The following is a 17548-nucleotide window of genomic DNA, read 5'->3' as shown; positions in this document are numbered from 1 at the left end:
CAAGAGGCAGACGAAGAGAGCGGTTGCACAGAGTCGGGGGGCCCTGGGACGACCAGGGACCGACGGGCGACACGTGCTGAGAGACGAGGAAAGGCGGGGACGAACGTCCTCCAGAGGAGCAGCCTGGCGGTAATGGACGGCCTTAGCAAGGCTTGTTTGGGGGGAAGTGATGGTAGCAGAAGCCAGGCTGACGTGGACTTGCAGGGAAGTCGGGCAGTGACGAGGAGACACAGAGCTGTGGCCCACGGGGAGCAAGCTCTCCCGGGCCATGTCCCAGAGGAACTCTCTCTCCCTCCAGATGCCCTTGTGGCGCCCGCTGCACAGGCACCGCTGTCATCCGGGGCGTCATACTAAGGGGAGCCCTCAGGGGTCTAACACACAGCGGGAACTCAACAAATACTAGATGCTTTTGATGACCGTTACAGTCATGATGAGGAAGACGATGGAAAATACAGACTCTTGAAGATAAGAAAACCTCTTGTTTGGCAGATCGAAAGAACAATTGGACTCCCTAAAAGGTCGAATGGGAGTGCCCGCTCTCCCTGGTCACTCATCCTCAGTCTTGTTTGCTGGTTCCTCTCTTTCCTTTGTCTTTATTTCTCCTTCATATGTACTCGGATCTCTGGGTGATCTCGTCCAACTTCATGGCTTTCATTTCCACCTATGGGCCAGAGAGTTCCACATTCGTACCTCTAGCCCTGACTGGTCTCCCAAACTCCAGAGTTACATAGCCACCTGCCTACTTCCCATCTTGACCTGGGTGTCTAAGGCATCTCAAATGCAACGTGTCCAAAACCTAACTCCTGATCTTCTTCCTCCTTTGGTTGCTTAAACCAAAAATCTTGTTTCTTGCTTTTATTCCTTTAAGAATGATGTTCATCCCTTCAGAAAACCCTATCCAGTTGGTTCTAGCTTCAAAATATATCTAGAATATGACCACCTCTCTCCAGCTCTACTGCTTATCAGCCAAGGTACAAGCCACCGTCATCTGCCACCTGGACAGCTGCAATTGTCCTAACTCGTCTCTTATCAGCCTATAAGTCGAATCAAGCCACTCTGCTCAAAGCCCTCCTAGGGTCCCCAATGTCACTCAGAGTACAAAACCAATCCTTCAAGTGACCTCCCTGGCCTTCCAGGACTTTGTCCCCCATCTCTGCTCTAGCCACACTGGCCTCCTTGCTATTCCCCAAAGGTACCGGTCATGCTCCAGTTCTGCACCCAGTCGTAACATGTGGGTTTTTCCCAAATCTCCAAGCAAGTCTCTTGACACCAGCTGGGTGTCCTACAATGCGACTCAATTCTGACACTGTCTAGAGATGGTGGCAGATCCCACAGGTTAAGGGCTCGGTCCCACAAGACGGCCCCTTCTCTCCACTTCAGAATCCAACTGGAAGTCCAGGTTGTCACCTGTGCTTCTGACCAACAGGCTATAGATCGGAGGTTCCCATGAGTCCCTTCTTGGGTTCAATTTGCTAGAGTGGTTTATAGAACTCAGAGATATTACTTGCTAGATCACTGGTTTATTATCAAAGGACATGACTCAGGAACAGCCAGATGGAAGAGATGCCTGGGACAAGGTGTGAGGAAGGGCTATGGAGCTTCTACGCCCCTCTAGGCTCTCTCCTGATACCCGCCCTGCTTCTTCATGTGTTCACCAACTCGGCTCTCAGAACCCTGTCTTTCTGGGGTCTTATGGAGCCTTCGTTACAAAAGCATGAGTGATCGAATCGGGTCGTGGGTGATTATACCCCATCTTCATCCCTCTCCCCTCCCCACAGGTCAGAGGGGGAATTTGCAAATTCCAACCCTGTGATCGCACGGTTGGCTTCGCAGGAAACCAGCCTCTGTCTTGGGGGGTGGGGTGGGGTGGGGGCAGTGCCCAAAAGTGACCTAACAGAATACACATTTATCACTCTCCTCATGAAAAATTCCAAGGGTTTTAGGAGCCCTATGCCGGGGACAGGACTAAGACCAAATGTATGTTTCCTATTATAAATCCCAGTATCACAGACGCTTCCACCACAGGCCTTTGCTTTAGCTGGTCCCTCTCCCCTTGGCTGTCCAAACCTCATCTCCTCAGCGAGGCCAGCTCTGACCGCTCGACTTAATGACCACGCCTGCATCCCAGAGCTCCATCGCCGGCTCCATTTTTCCCCCAAAACACTTATTTTCTAACACAGTGAATGACTTACTGGGTGTTGGGTGCCATCGGCCTGCCTCCGCGACATGCTGTGAGTTCTGTGACCACAGGGCATTTTCGTCTTGTTCGCTGTGTACCCCTAACCTGGTGCCTGGCGAGAAATGGCGCTGAGTAAATACTTGAGTGAAAGACGTCTTGACAGCTGCTCTCTACTTTTAATTCCTTGACTGTCGGCTAATTAAAATGTAGAATACAAGCTTGTCTTACTGTTTAGCAGTGAAAATTAGTCACTTGTGAAATGTCTTCCCAAGATAGATAAGTAGGCTTTATATATATTTTTTAAGAACCTGGTATCTGTTTTTTTAAAAAAAAAATCCATAAGGGCTTTTCGTGTAGACTGAGGGACTTGGGCACATATTCAGCAAGACCACAGAGCGAATGTGAACACTGCCCCCTCCCGGTTGAACGTGGAGATGGCGGCTTCCTGCACAGCCAGCCAGCTTGGGAGGCCTTCTAACCCCTGCAGCGGATTTGGGATTGTAAAATAAATGTTACCGATGACATTTCGGAATGGGTCAAATTCAACACCATTTTCAGAAGGAGACGAGTAACCGAGGAATAAAGTGTCAAAGGGAGAATTTCAAAGGCGTACGGAGCCCACACATTTCCATATTGTGAGGAGGATGTTGACAATTAACGGGAAACTGTAAAGAAAAATGTTAAGACAGGAAAATCCTAACTTGATAACATCCATCTGCTGCCCTTACAGCTGGAATCCGAGCGGGAATTTTCCATCTGTGCTTTATTCTCAGCTTTAATTTGACTATAAATAAGACACATGCGTGCCCGATTTGCACGTCTTCTGGGGCCAGAAATTGTTTGATGATGCTAGATATCTAAGTGTATCTACAGGCACACACTTTAATGCAGACCCTACTCATTAAACTCGTTAGTCTGAGGTATGCAGCCAAGCTCCTAACTCGGTCCCGTGACCGTCCGTCTGGCACTTAGCTGTTGCCTCCCTCTGCTCAGACAGATCTAAACAGAAGCCCGATGCCCGGGGCAGCTTTCCTTACCGCCCCTGCTGTGTGCTGCAGGAAACCCACTGCCCAGTCAGACGAAGCTGCACTTGCTACTTGACGTTCTCCTCTGACTCTGTGATCATCTGTACCGACCATCGTCCCCCGCTGCACAGGCTGAGGCTTAGCGACAGAAGGTAAGTAGCCCATGATCACGTGGCCCATTAGTAGTAGAGCAAAGACTCAAAACCAACTCTCAGAACTACGCTTCACAGCCCACGCTCTTTCCACTTTCCCCTCAGCTCCCACATGACCCCTGCCAGGGCCCCTGGGGCTATAAATAGTGGGGGAGGCTGGGATTCCTGGGCGACGTGAGCCAGGACCATGGCACGGAGACACGGACACCTCCGGCCGGGCCTCTCCTGGGCCCTACCCCCTTGGCCTCAACAGAACTCGGGCCCTGACAGGCCTCAGCTTATCACCAGCGTCGCTCTCCTTGGTTATATTTAGCACTGATCTCCAAAAGAAAGGCGTGGGCCAGGCCCCGAGACGCCGCACACCCTGCGCCAGGCCAGGCTGCTGTCCGCTCAGCCTTCACACGTGTCGGGCGGGCCACCTGCAGTGGGGGCTGTTCGCACGCTCCTCCCTGAGCGCCTGTGGCATCTCGTTCTTCTTGCTCCTTGAGGGACGGACCACGGCTGCTTTACCGACCTATTTGTAACAGTCAGCATGTGGCTGTGGCTTCTCACTTCTTTGTTGGATGAACGAATAAATGATTTAAGTTCACGTCCTAGAAAATCTGGATATCAAAAACAGAAGCACACAAACAGCCAGAGCGATACCTCGTAAAACCACACGCAGTCCACTCTATTAAATAGTCAAGTTTATTCAAGGAATGGACATGAGCTTTCATCATCCTTCTTGCCTCGCCCCCTCTTCCCTCCACCAGACTGGCATGAAGGCCACAGCAGGAGAGGGAGGGAGGGGAGAAGCATCAAACCCGGGAGGATGGTCTCTGAGTGCTCTGCGTGGCAGCCACCTGCAGCGGGCGATGGCTCGTGGGTCAGTGTCCCTGTAGGCGTCCTGATGACAGGTCTTCCTCCCCTTGCTCTGCTCGCCCTCTACAAGGCAGCCACCTGCAAAAGCCTGGGGGCCGTCTCCATCCGACCCGCTGGGCAGCTGGAGCCGACAGGGGCGCAGATCAGCTGGAACCTGGGCCAGAGCTCGGAAGCTCGGCTGGATCCTGACGCTGGAGCTTAAAAGACAAAAGCTGGCCGCTCTAGGATCTTATAAAAACGGAAAGAGCCGCTTTTTCACAATATAGAGAACCGTAGCGAGGAAAAGGGCCAGCGCGAGGAAGATCAGAAGCTTGTCTGTCAGCTCCCGGCGATTGTATTTTGTGATGAGCTTCCGTCCCAGCTGGATGGTCCCCGACATGGACTTAAATTCTTCACTGGCATCCAGGATGGTCCGGGAGGAATTGACTGAAACATAAGAGGGAGGGAGCCTGACTCAGAGGCTGCGGAGCAGAAAACCCAAAGATGGCTCTGCCGGCTCCCAGCAACAGCACTGTGCCCTGAAGCCAGCGCCCCGGGGCCAGAAGCAAGGACGGGACGAGACAGAGGAGCGAGGAGGAACAGGACAGAATAAGGAAAGGCACTTCCCTGGGTTCCTGGTTCGAGAGTGACATGGTTTGTTTACATGCACCGTCGCAGTGTATGGGAGCCCTTACTCCCATAACTGGGAGCCCTTGAACGTGGCCACCAGGGAAAAGGGTGGAGAGGGCTCTTCCTCACGGTCAAGGTCAGCCTCCTGAAGCAGGTAGGAGCTGCTGAGGACCGCCAGCCACAAAACCGGCTGCCCGGCCCTGGGAGGTCTGCGTGGGGGCAGAAGCTGGGCGGCAGCCCGGTTTTCCGCCTGTGAGGGGCGCCCTGCCACAAGCCCTCACACGTACCAGTCCCTCGGTCCCTGGACATGGCTGCAGCTTTAATGATGTGACGCCCGTGCTCTGAACACTGCATGAAACTTGAGAGAAGGCACATATCCCATAAGGCTCATTGTGCCCAGGCGTCAACTGTACTTGGGAGTACGGGTATCTGGGCCTGATGCCTGGGGAAGGTTTACCTGGCAACATTCTCCCAGAGTGAAACGAGGCATCATCAGAACCACCGGAGAGTGAAACACGTTAAGAGGAAAGGCAAGGGGGGAAGGCGTGTGAAATGTTTCGCTTTTGTAAGAAAGGGGGGATAAATGAAATTTAATTCACTAGTGCCGCGCATGCCTGGAGGCTCTCAGAGGACGTAAAAGAATCTGGTGACAGTGGTGGCCCCTGAGGAGCAGACCTGGAGGTCAGGGTGGTCCGGGTGGGGGCTGTGCTTCTGTTTCCCTCCCGTATCGTCTAGGGCCATCTGGCCCCATGTGGCGCTGATCACGTAGAATGTGGCCAATCGAACTGCGATGCGTCTGAGTATAAAATACCCACGCGGTTCCAAAGACTTAGTACGAAGAAAAAAGGAATGTAAAATATCTCAATAATTTTAATATTAATTACATATTGAAATGGTAATATTTTACATACGATGGGTTAAATAAAATACATTATTAAAATTGATTTCATGTTTCTTTTTACTGTTTTTGACGTGCCTCCTGGAAACCTGAAAGTTACATATGTGGCTTATACGATATTTCTATTAGACGGTGCTGGCCTAGAGGTTTTTTCCTTAACCATGTAATTTATATTACCTTTTCACAAGATGAAAAGTTATTAAATAAAGAAATTACTAGAAGAAACAGAGAAGCATTATGAAAAGGGTAGATAAGGGGTTAAAACAAACGAACACTGACAACAAAAATCCCTCTCAGCCATCTTCTCTGTGCCTCTGCGTTTCAAAAACCGAATAAGAACCTGGTAAGTAAAAACCCAATAGGCCTTTCTTTTTAAACTTTCTTCATAGAAAATTTTAAACCATCACGAAAGTAGACAGAATAGTACCATGAAATGCCAGGTGCCCATCACCCCTAGCCGAGAACCACCAATGCCCAGCAACCCTGGCCCCTTGCGACCCCCACGCAAGTCCCCCATCCCACGACTTTGCAGCAAATTCCAGGCATCATGTCCCTAATAGGCTGTTTAAAAAAAAAACTGTGGCCCTACCAGGCTTTTAAATCAAGCTGAATTTGTGAGCCATAAGGAAATGATTAGAAAATGTGCCCCAAGAGCAGTCCTCAGAACCCCAGAACACATCAGCTTCTGTGCTCCCTTCCCACTACGTAAGTACATCGTCTGCTTCTGATATATGTATTGGGGGCAAGGTGCCTGTCACCTGCATCGAGCAGAAAAGCCCTTGATTCAAAGGCCGGATGTCCCCTTTCTCACATTCCCCCAGGCTCTCCCAGGTTCAGGCCATGCCCCCAGCGTGCTCTTAGATGAGGGGACCAGCTGGCCTGAGACTAAGTGCCCAGATAAGTTTCAAACACAGGTGACCTTGGGGACAAACTACTTGCTTTCCCTTTTCTTTGGCCTGTTTGAATAGTGCACTGAAAAAAAAGGGGGTTTGAAATTACAGATAATTTTTAGGGGAGATAATGGTATTGTGGTTTTGGTTTTTTTTTGTTTGTTTGTTTCTTTTTTGTTTCAAGAGTCTTTTAGAGACAGGTATACTGAGATATCTGTGGATGATGTCTAGGATTTGCCTTAAATTCATCCGGATGGGGGCACGGCGAGGACAGAGTTGAAACGAGACTGGCCGCGAGCTGACAACTGTTGCAGCTGGGGGACGGCTTCATGCACTCTACTCTGTCCCTGTGTGAAATCTTCCAACAGTGTCTCGAAAAGTAAACTCTTCTTCTGTTTCCTGCACAGAGGGGAGGGCCGATTCTCTTCTGCATGGCAAAGGAGCCGCCAGACGAAAGCTGCTGGAGAGAACCAGATGGTCTCAAGCTCCTGCTTCTGTGGCCTCTGACCACATCTTTTAAAAGGAGCTCACAGTGAAAATGACACTGGGGAGTATGACTAAGCTGAAGTCCGAGCCGACAAGCAGGTGGCCGGCACACTAACCATTTCTCCAAGCACTGATCCCCAAAGTGGCCTGGCCCTGTGGGTCCCAAGAGAGATCCCGGGCCGCTTGCCTGGCCCTGCTGGCACCCGCTCTGCAGGAGAGGGCAGGGGGATCTCTGCTTTTCACACGAGCCCCTGGGAGGGCTTCTGCTGGGGAACGTTTCAATGGGGACGTACAACTATAAAAACCAACAAGAGAAATAAGTGCAGCACTGTCACAGAGTGAGAAGCCACACAAGTCAGGGGGTGGAGGAGCCGGCGTCCCCGGGCCCAGCTCCCCGCTCCAGGCCCAGCTTTACCTAGTGTCTGCATGGCCTCCTCGCTCTGCTGCACCTGCTGGGCCATCATCCTGCTGATCCCCATGAGGCTCTCCGTGATGGTGCTGGACGTCTGGGCCAGGCTCTCTTTGGTGGTTTTCCTATAAGTCCAGAGTGGGAGGAGGGACGTGAACAAAAGCCTGGCTTCGAGAAAGCCCACATGCAAAGGGGTCCCATTTTTTAATCTATGAAATTAGTACATATTTTTTTAAACGTTCAGTCAATGCCGATGTCTCGAAGACTGCGAGTGGGGACGCGCACCGCTGCGACCTTCTGTGACAGGGAGAGATACCTTTGCCTTAAGAGGTCTCCTCCCTGGAGAAGTTCTGCTTTCTCTAGGTTGTCGATAGCGATTTTGCAAGTGAGATTCGCTTTCCTCCAGCAGGTCTGATTGCTGGAATCAGAAGGGTCACGTGTGAGTTTCTGTTGACGGCACCAGGCTGACAGTCAGCTCACGTCACAGCAGCTCTTCATCCAGGCAGGGAGTGACGGGGAAGGGCACCCAGGGGTGGCCAGCAGAGTCCATCCCCACCTCCCGCCGCCTCTTCCTCTTGGTTGCCCCGGCACCTCTCATCTGGACCCTGGCCACCCCGGGACGATCTCCTACTGCCCGCAACTGTCCCTTTCTCCCGGGGCAGCGAGAGGGAGCCATCTGGCCATGGCGTGGCTGTCTACAGCCCAGAGAGGCTCCAGATTTCAGCGGAACCTCCAACCCCGCAGCTGAGCACACGAGGCCGGTTCTGTCCACCTCCCTCACACTTCACTGCTCTGCCCTGTGTACTCCTTGCTCCTGTTCCAGAAGAACCATGTCTCACCATCTTTCCATCACCAGTACCTAGGACACTTTCTGGCCCATTAGCTGTTCAGTCAGCATATGCTGTAAGAAGTAAAAAAAATCATAAAGACAGTGCGCCTCAATATTTCTTCAAAGGCTGCTGTCCTGTACACGCCACAGACAAATGATGGACAACACAAACACACTGCATCAGCAGGGCCGGGTTCGACCTGATTTATTTACATTCTTTGCCCGCTCTCCGCATGACAGACAAGTCCCATTTGGTGAGCAGCTCCCTGGAGTTGGCCGTGCAGCCTGTGTTGATGGCTATAAAAAGGTACCTGGGTCCCTCGGAGACTCAAACTCACGCCCTAGAACTCTCACGACTGGCTCCTACCCACTGCGCTAAGCCCAGAAATTTGTAAAAAAGTCAAACGTACAGTACGTGAACTGACAGGGTGGTTTTTAACAGCACCCCTATGTTGAAAGTCTTCGGATGAGCTCTCTGACGCCCGAACGGCAGCTGCCACACCAACTCACACCCGACATTTAAAAAGAATCCGTTACATTTTCAAACTGTTCGCAAGGGAGTTCTGCTGAGCCTCGCCACGCAGAGGTAAGGAGCGACAGTGGCTGCCCTCAAGGGGCCCACGTTTCTCCGGAAGGAAGACAAGCAAGCAGATAGTCCCTGGTGGGTGTGACAGGCACGGCGACCCAGGCAAGCACAACTGCCGCTTCCATACGCATCGCCGAAGTCCAACTTCACCGCTTCCTCCCCTCTACCCCGTGCGCCACCCACGGCGTGATCACGGCCACGCTCAACTCTAAACCCACGCTGAGCTGACTGTCCGACATGGCTCACCATACACAGGGAGGGGGTCCTCTTTACTCAGTGTTTATAATCTGAGTTCCCTTGGTGGCCGCGGGAAGCAAAAGTCATCATGACACAAAGTATCACTACTGAGCCGAGTGCCCCAGCGCCGACGGCCACTCACATCCCCCCCTACTACTGATGCTGGCCTCCACCCCGTCTGTTACCCTGTCCGTTAGTCCCTCTGATCGCTGGGTGTCACGAACGCAGCTGCTGTCAGGTGGGAAGAGGCTGGGGCGTTACTCAAATCAGAAGCAAAGCCACAGACAAACCCGGATGTGGCAGAGTTCGGCCAGTTAACGAGGGCGAAGAGGACGCCTAGGAGGAGGGTGGCCAAGCAGGGACTTTAAAAAAGAACGACCTGGCTCCTGGAGGGCTGGGGATGCTGATGGGCCCTCGGATACTTGCGCAATAAAAACTCTCTTATCATTATGGCACAAAAAGTCAAATGTGAAGGGACAGGTGCTAGTTCATGACGTCGGACAATTTTGTTGGAAAAGTACCCCAATTCAATACTAAGAAACAGCACAACGGATTACGTTAATCAAGTATCAGCACACGGCTGCAAACGCTCCAACTTTTTTTTTAACATAGCTTATTTCCATTTTTTGTTTCATTTTTTGCAGATAAAGTACCACTCAAAATTTTCTAAATTTTGATCCATCTTAAATAGGTTCACTTTGAGTGGTCTTTGTCTAATATCAACTCTCTTTAGATAAAAGGAACCTGAATTACAATAGCAACCATCTTTTTGGCTCTGTTTTAAAAATATAAAATACAGTGTAACATTAAATATGCTTTAGTAAACTATGCCCAGATCCCCCTACCCCAAAGCCCCTGCTCGCCCCATGGAGAATTACCGATCTAGAGAGAACACTGAGTCTGTGTGTAAATGACACGATGAAGTCATTAAACTCAGGTTTACTAGGCAGCCCCCCCCTCCCCCTCCCAGAAGCGAAGGACCCAGCAGAGGCCCCGCCTACCTGAGCATCTGCTTCCTGTGGTTCTCTACCTCCTGGAGCAGGGCCTGCTTCTCCGACTCCTTGTCTTGCTCTTTAGCCAACTGCTCCAGTTCCTTTGGGAGAAAACGGCTCCGTGTTAAAACGGTTGTAGAAGCCAGCACGGAGGCCAGAGCGCACTCCTGTGTCTGGCGAGGTCGTGCGACAGCACTGGAAACCCACGCTCCCCGTCCCGAGAACAGTGCATGCAGGATCGCCAGGGAACTTGTAGCGAACATCCTCTCACGTAGGCAGCTGGGTTTAGATGAAAGGAAGGACAATCCCGGGGCCCCAAAGTGAGGCGGTAACTAAGAGCCACACGGTCAGCCTGCGAGTGGCATACGGCTGCTGAACCTGAGTGGGAGGTGCACGCCTGGGACCCAGTGGGCACCCGCAGTGAAAAGGAACAGAAATGACTACATCACGCCCACCCGTCCCACCCTTGGATATCGCGGGAATATCAAACTGCTAGACATTTCTAAACGCTCGCCCTCAGTCTCGGCACCTATTTGCTGCAGGCTGGTGGTGGACCATTTGCAAGTTTTAAAGCCTACATTCAAACTGGCAGTCTGCGCTCCGTTGTCTTTGAGACGCCACATATGCCATAGGTGAATTCAGGAGTGTTATAAATGCGTATGATGTGCTTGGCAACTACAAAAGCACAGAGGAAGAGGCTGGGCAAAGCAACAGCCTGAAAAAAACAATCTAGAGTTCCTCATTCTTAGTTGGGTGGCAGGTTAGTACGGTTACCCCCACTGTCTAAATGTTTACTGAAGAACTCGGACAGCTCTCCAGCAGAGGTCAGTCCTAGGACCAAGCCCCTTTTATCGTTCCCATTCTGAGCATCTCAGTTCAGCCGCTCGCTCACCTGGATTCTGTGCCGCAACTGTTGAAATTTCTCTTTCACTTGAGTATTCAGTTCAGTGAGTGCACTTAATGGTCCTGAACAATCTCGAATATCCTAGGAGACATTGAAGAGATGAGGGGACCTTTCTCAAGGCAATGAAATGACACCATCTGTACAGTTGAGTCGGTTTAGACCACAACTAAGGTTGGCCTACTGGTTGTAACTTAGCCTCATCTTTGCTGTTTACCTCTGCAACATAAGCAAAAACATTATCATTGACATTTTTCTCCTCCCTCTTTAAATGAACTCTGAGTAGGTAACATAAAAGCATAGAAAGGCACACAACTGTCTTGACTTACTAGTTCCTGAAGTTTAACGAAACTCTTAAAGCAGCTTATATGTTGAATTAAAATGCACATCCCAAAGTGATACTCTAACTTTAGATCTTTCCAACTTAACAAGTCAGGGTGCTAAATCAAATGACAAGATTAACTTCAATATTTACAAATCACATTACCTATTATAAATCACAGTGTTTACAGACAGATTCAAGGGCAGATTTAGAATTTGTTTCTGGACATTCAGAATTATTGGAGCCGGCATTTAGAGCAGGCCCGACTATGTGGAGTCAGATACTGGCTGTGGCAATTTATTAGCTGTGTAACCTTGAAAAAACCACTTGAGTTCTCTGTGCCTCAGTTTCCTCATCACATCACGACCTGCCTCGCAGATCATGTATGTACGTAAAGCACTTGGCAGAGGAGCTGGAACACAGTAAGAGTGGAATGAATCTAGCTATCATCGATGTTTCTCAGTAGATTCTAGAACTGACCCGATGATGTTTCGTAGTAGATACATGGAACAAGGGAAGTTCAAGAAGTTTAAATATTTGTATCAAGTTTCCTCACTTGTTCTCATGCTTACTCATTAAATCAAACTTCCTGGCACCATATGATAAACCACTAATTTGGCTTATTTTGCATCTGGTTTCTGTGGGGAGCTCTACTTTCCTTCGCTTTTTGCCCCAACTCTGAGTCTGCATCTAATGTTTAGTAACATTTGTTGGAAATGGAAACGATTTGCTTAAAATCAAGGTTTAAAACTCTTGCTTTTTGCTAAATTCAAGGAACCATTTCTACATTCCCAACTCCCGCCTATGCCAATTGGTTTATTGCACTACTGACTTCTACCCTTAAATGGCTTAAGGCAAAGCACCTGCATTACCTCAACTATTAAACGGCGAAGTAGAGCCTCTCAGTCCCTTCTCTAGGCTGACTTTCCCCGTCCAGATCCCAGTTTTGCCACGATCTGCCTTCGGATTCAAGCCCTGGCGCTTTACTCGATTTCCTCATTTGCAAAATCACAACTACAGCCCAGGTTACGGTCCTGTCACCCAGTGCCTCCCGTGCCAGGTGGTCTGGGGTGGCCACGGGGCACCGGACCCAGCGGAGGTGGCCAGGAGGGGGGGGGGCTAATGCCTCCGGGACGCTATCAAATGGTGGGGAGGGCAGTTTCAGAAAACTCGGCTAAGCTGGGTGACAGGTATGTTGTGAGCTGGTCCGGGACCAGGCGACAGCCAGGGGTGCGTAAAGGAGGGACCGAGCGGGGCCACAAAGGAGAAGCCTGGTCAGGAACGGGGACATAGGGCTGTCCCGGAGGAGGCGAGCCAACGGCACCCGGACGGAGGCTCAAGGCCAAAGGGAAGGGACCGAAGGGGTACAGAGGAGACGTAAGCCGGCCATAGGGCAGGGCCAGCGACCTGGGAGACCTGACCAAGTGGGGAAAGCTCGGCAGTGAGACGGCGGAGCCCACAGGAGGCCAGCGGAGCTCTGGGTTAGGACGGCTGGGGCCTAGAGTCCCGGGAATTAGTACCTGAATAAGCGCCTTCACCTCCAGGTCGAACTTGACAATCTCTTGGTTACAGATCCGGACGTGGACATCTTGGGCAGCCGCCATGTTGGAGACGCCGGCTACGGGCCGCGGCGGTGGCCAAGTTCAAACGCGTTTTCGAGCCGCCGGGTCTTGCGGCAGCGCCCCCTAGAGACAAGCCCGGTGGCGCGCAACGTCTTGGGGACTTTCCCTGACACGTGGGAGAAATCGGCCTTGCCTCTAGGTCCTAATAAAATGGAGAGGAAGGGAAGAGGGCATCTCAAGAACGCTTTCACGGTGGCCTCTCCCCATCTTCCTCCTATCTGCCATTCTAATGATGACATATTTTTTGCATAGACAGAAAAAAAAAAAAGACTGGAAGGAAAGTATCAATTGCGATGGCTCTGGAAGGTGGCATTAACAGGTTTTTATCTTTCTTGGGGCTTTCTTGTATTTTCGTATTTTTTGGTGACCCCACATCACGTCCCTGTGCCTCAGCTCCTCAGAGGCCGCTGATGGTCACCACAGCGTCGGATGGGGGATTAATAGGGGAAGAGAAAAGCAGCGAGCACAGTGTGGTCTTGCGGCCTGTGCCGACAACGCGATGCGCCTTGGCTGCTGTTATTATATTATTGACATTTTTGGAGCATTTCCAAGCCTTTTGTACTAAGCGCTTTATGTGTATCATCTAACTGAACTTTCACGATAACCCCTGGAGGTAGAATTATCTCTATTTTACACGTGAGAAAATAGGCACAGAGAATAATGACTTGCCCGGTGCAAGTGGGATTGCCAGGTCCAAGGATATACGCATTTATTTTTATTTGATCGATCGATCGATTGAGAATTTTTGTAAGAGTTTGAGCCAAACTGACGACGTAAGCCAGGGAGCAGGAACTCAAATGCTCCCACGTATAGGTGTAGTTAATCATTCTGATGCATGCTCCCAAACCGCTCTTCACAGAGGTGATGGCAGCTTATACTGTCACCAGCATATGGTACAAATGCCTGCTTTCCTAGGGCCTCATAACATGGTGGGTTAACAAACACTGGGATTTTTGCCCATATGAATAAGTGAAAAATGCCTTCTTTTAATTTGCATTTCTCTTATGAATGAGGTTGCGAGCTGTTTGTATTTGCTTTAGTGTTGCTCATTTCTCTATTGGGTGGTTGGCCTTTTTCATATCAGTTCCCAGGAGCTCTTTATATATTAGGATTAGTCCTTAGCTGTAGGCTTTTTTTTCGTAAGTCTGTAGAATTTTGAGTTGGTTTATGGTGTCTTTTGGCCTTAAAGTTTTATTTTAAAATTTTTCGCTGTATTTTGTTTCACATAGAATTTATCAGTCTTCATTTATGACTCCTTGGATTTGGGATCCAAGTTAGAAAAGCCTTTCCCCAACCACAGGAATTTTCATGGTTTTTCTTTTTTTTACATTTAGATCTTTACTCATTTTGAAATGTACGTTGGCTTCTGGTGTAAGGTATAGAGTCAACTTTACTAATTTTAGAGGTTAACCAGGTTTTCCAACACTATCTTCTGAAGAATCCAATATTTTCTTGCTGATTCAAGATGGCACCTTTACCATACTCAATTCTTATGTTTGAATCTATTTCTGTTCTGCTAGCCTGTCTATTCATATACGTACCATAGTGACACTTTTAATTACATTTTGTTTTAGCATCTGTTGGGATTGAACACCTTTTTTTCCCCCCCCAGCATCTCCTACCTATTATTTTTCCCCATGTGAACTTAGTTTTTTTTTTGTGCCCAATTTGTATGTCTTTAGTGGGACAGCGTTAAGTTTTATATTTAATTTAGGACAGCTTTGTGTTATTGACTGCTTCTGTTCGAGAACTTGGTCTATCTTTACATTTGTTTAAGTCTTCTGTGACCTTAGTATCTAGTATCTTTTAATTTTCTTTAGACTTTGTACATTTTCTGTTAAGTTCATTTCTGACAATGTTATTTTAAGATTACAACCTTTTAAAGAAACTGAAGTTGACATTTTTCAGGTCAAATGTTCTGTATTCTCAAACAGAAGCTCCCTATTTAGTACAGTGAAGAAGCCCAAAGTCTGCAAGAGGCAGATCTGCCCACCTGACCTGGGCCGCTTTCACATCATGCTTCTTGCTGAAAATTCCTGTGCGATCAACAGTCCCCAATTACATGTCTGCAACTGAAGAAACACAGCTCCCCTTTTCTCAGCGCCCCCAACATACTCCCTTCTAACCGGAAGACCCAATTCTAACTCCGCCAGCTAGATGCCATAGGGATAGGTATGCAAACGCCCATCGAACTGCCAACGCCATTGTGCTTCTATCACCTTTACCTACTGAACTTGAGACTAGCTTTTGGTGGCTACATCTGCTAGGTTTGGGCTTTAGTTCTTTCCGGTTTTCAGATTCTAAGCCCATTTACCTCCGCCTGTACAGATGTCCATCCAAATATTGCCTGTGACTTGGCCTAGCCCCTTAGAGATGAGTATGAACTGTCTGAAAGCAGCAAGCAGACTAGAGTTCGACTTGAAGCTCTACATCATAAGCTGGGTCTGGGGTGAGTCCTCTCATCCGAGTCTCGTCCGATGACTGCCCACCCACCTCCCTGGGCCATTGAGAGCAGCAGCCGAGTTCTCTGATGGGACAGCATCTAGCATGAACGAATGCCACCGAAGCCTCCTAGGACTTTCTCACACCTTCTTGCTGTTCTTGAATCTTCCAGTCAGGATGCTAAAGTTACCTCTAATGCTTTTTTTTTTTTCATGGCTAAGGAACTCTCCTGCTTCTGAAATCAATGTCAGTGAAGAGGGACAACTGAATAACCCATCAAACTGGATGCCACTCACGGGCAGTTTAGTGTCCTCAGGACAGTACAGATGTGGCTCACCCAGCTCCTTACAGTTCCTGGGCCCTGACAGAGGCTCCTGTGAGGAGTGCTCTCGAGAGGTCAAGTCCCAAAGCAGAACCAGACCACGGGAGCCCACGTCCTCTTTGCTTGCCGACAGTCTCGAAGTCACTCAAGTGAAGCCAAAAGGGTTCTTTGTGGGTCCAGGCTTGTCAGGAACACAAGCCTGTCAATTCTCTAACATACCCCACCGGATGTGCTACCTGTGTCCTTGTAAACACCTCAGTGGTAACATACCTAGAGCCCTTTGCACGTGTAACAGCTCTTGTGTTCTGTGATCCTGTTGACAGGCCACCTCCCTCAACGTGTGAATTCCTGGAAATCTCTTTAATCTCCTTAGAGCCCAGTACCTAGCACAAGTCTTGCCAGAAGGAACACACTGCTATGGCAGTCTCCTGACTTAAGGCTCTGTGGACGTGCCCAGCCTAGCTGGAAGACTTACTTAGAATTATTAAATGTACAAAAATACAAAAATACAAAAATAGCTCCACAAACGTTTGAACAAGACAAAATATTTTATTTCCCTCAGAAGTCACTTGCGCCCAAAGAATCAAAGAGGAGAAACAAGTATGAACTAAACTATGCTTTGAACTATGAAGGATGCAAATGTTTTTTATCAACCAATAACGCTACATAATAGCTAGGTTTCACTAAAGTATTGGAAAATCAGCCCAGAGTGTCAAAAACCGTTAGCTCTTTGTACACTACACCAAGAGAGGCACGGTCCACGGTTCACTGCTGTCTTTAGTTTGGAATTTCTTTGCAGTGGGTTATCACGAAGAGGAGTTGATGGTTACCTTGCAACAGAAAAGCAGCAGACACGGCGAAAACATGAGACAAACGATATAAAACCTTTTCTTTTCATGTTTTTTTATTTTAAATTACAAAGGATGTTGCATACACTGATGAATCTGTATCTGACTAGAAGTGCCGAGGGATTGGAAGGTGACAGAAAACAAAGGCAACGTTTGAATTGCCTCTTCTTCTGAAAAGAAAAACCGCACAACTATTAACTGACATTTAATAGAATAATTTTTAAACAGCTCATGCGTCAACAAGATAAAATTCTTTCTAGACAAAAGACAAGACTGAATCCAATAAAAAGTTTCATAGCTCCAGTTGAGGGAGGCGAGGAAACAAAACTACAGAATATTTATGATAGCATTACAAACGGGATCCTACACGACTATGCGAGAGAGGCTGCCACATTGTATGAACAAATGCTTTCAATTCTTGCCCTTCCGCTCTGCTCTTGTGACTTATGTGCGGTCGGCCCCAGTATCACTGTTAACCACACATGCTAAGTTTAAGGACAAATCATAGGGAAAGGAGGTTAAAAAAACAAAACGAAACAAACAAAAAAAAACAGGCAGTGGAATACAGTGTCATAAAAATGTGGTGGAAAAGCAGATACAGTACATACATACACATTTCTGTTATTTGGTTCTGAAAGAAAAAAAACAGGGCGAAGGGCAAGACACAGCCATCGGCCCCGCTCCCATCCACCTGGAATTTCGTCAACTACACCATTGTTTTACATTGTCCTGAAGGAGGCAAACCTCGTCCACCGAACTTGGCACACTGCAACACCCAGCTCTGATGTTCGCCGCCAGTCACCAAGTCTTCCAACTCCAAAATACTATTTGGGAGTAGTGTTAGGGTTCTACCCCCTCACGACTACCCCCAAATCTCTCTTTTCAAAACAAAACAAAACAAAACAAAAAATGGCAATTTGGCATAACTCAATTCCTAG

General features: G+C 48.8%; 1 protein-coding gene across 6 annotated transcripts; it reads right to left on the bottom strand.

Annotated features, from left to right (window-relative positions):
- Positions 1-4025: 4025 nt before the first annotated feature.
- Positions 4026-13047, bottom strand: BNIP1 (BCL2 interacting protein 1). 6 transcript variants are annotated; one of them, XM_039878232.1, is made up of 6 exons: positions 12897-13047; positions 11046-11138; positions 10163-10254; positions 7826-7927; positions 7516-7634; positions 4026-4643 (listed from the first exon to the last, which is right to left on the bottom strand). In XM_039878232.1, the coding sequence occupies exons 1-6, from the start codon at positions 12978-12980 to the stop codon at positions 4447-4449; spliced, it is 687 nt and encodes a 228-aa protein (XP_039734166.1). In that variant the 5' UTR covers positions 12981-13047; the 3' UTR covers positions 4026-4446. The 6 variants fall into 6 exon arrangements, with proteins under 6 accessions (XP_039734166.1, XP_039734194.1, XP_039734147.1 ...); XM_039878213.1 differs by lacking the exon at positions 4026-4643 and adding an exon at positions 5767-7074; XM_039878223.1 differs by lacking the exon at positions 4026-4643 and adding an exon at positions 5767-7071.
- Positions 13048-17548: the final 4501 nt, after the last annotated feature.

This window comes from Pteropus medius, unplaced genomic scaffold, assembly GCF_902729225.1.
Source record: "Pteropus medius unplaced genomic scaffold, Ma_sr-lr_union100, whole genome shotgun sequence".
NCBI classification, from domain to species: domain Eukaryota; kingdom Metazoa; phylum Chordata; class Mammalia; order Chiroptera; family Pteropodidae; genus Pteropus; species Pteropus medius.
The sequence above is the reverse complement of the archived record's forward strand: the minus strand, read 5'-3'. Positions and strand labels throughout refer to the sequence as shown.

What these genes read in the sequence shown, in the direction of transcription:
- BNIP1 (XM_039878213.1), bottom strand. Translation starts at nt 12,980, where the DNA reads ATGGCGGCTGCCCAAGATGTCCACGTCCGGATCTGTAACCAAGAGATT. An exon ending in CACAGGAAGCAGATGCTCAG is followed by an intron (nt 7,928 to 10,162) that starts GTAGGCGGGGCC and finishes TTCTGATTCCAG; the next exon opens with CAATCAGACCTGCTGGAGGA. An exon ending in GGAGACCTCTTAAGGCAAAG is followed by an intron (nt 7,635 to 7,825) that starts GTATCTCTCCCT and finishes CTGGACTTATAG; the next exon opens with GAAAACCACCAAAGAGAGCC.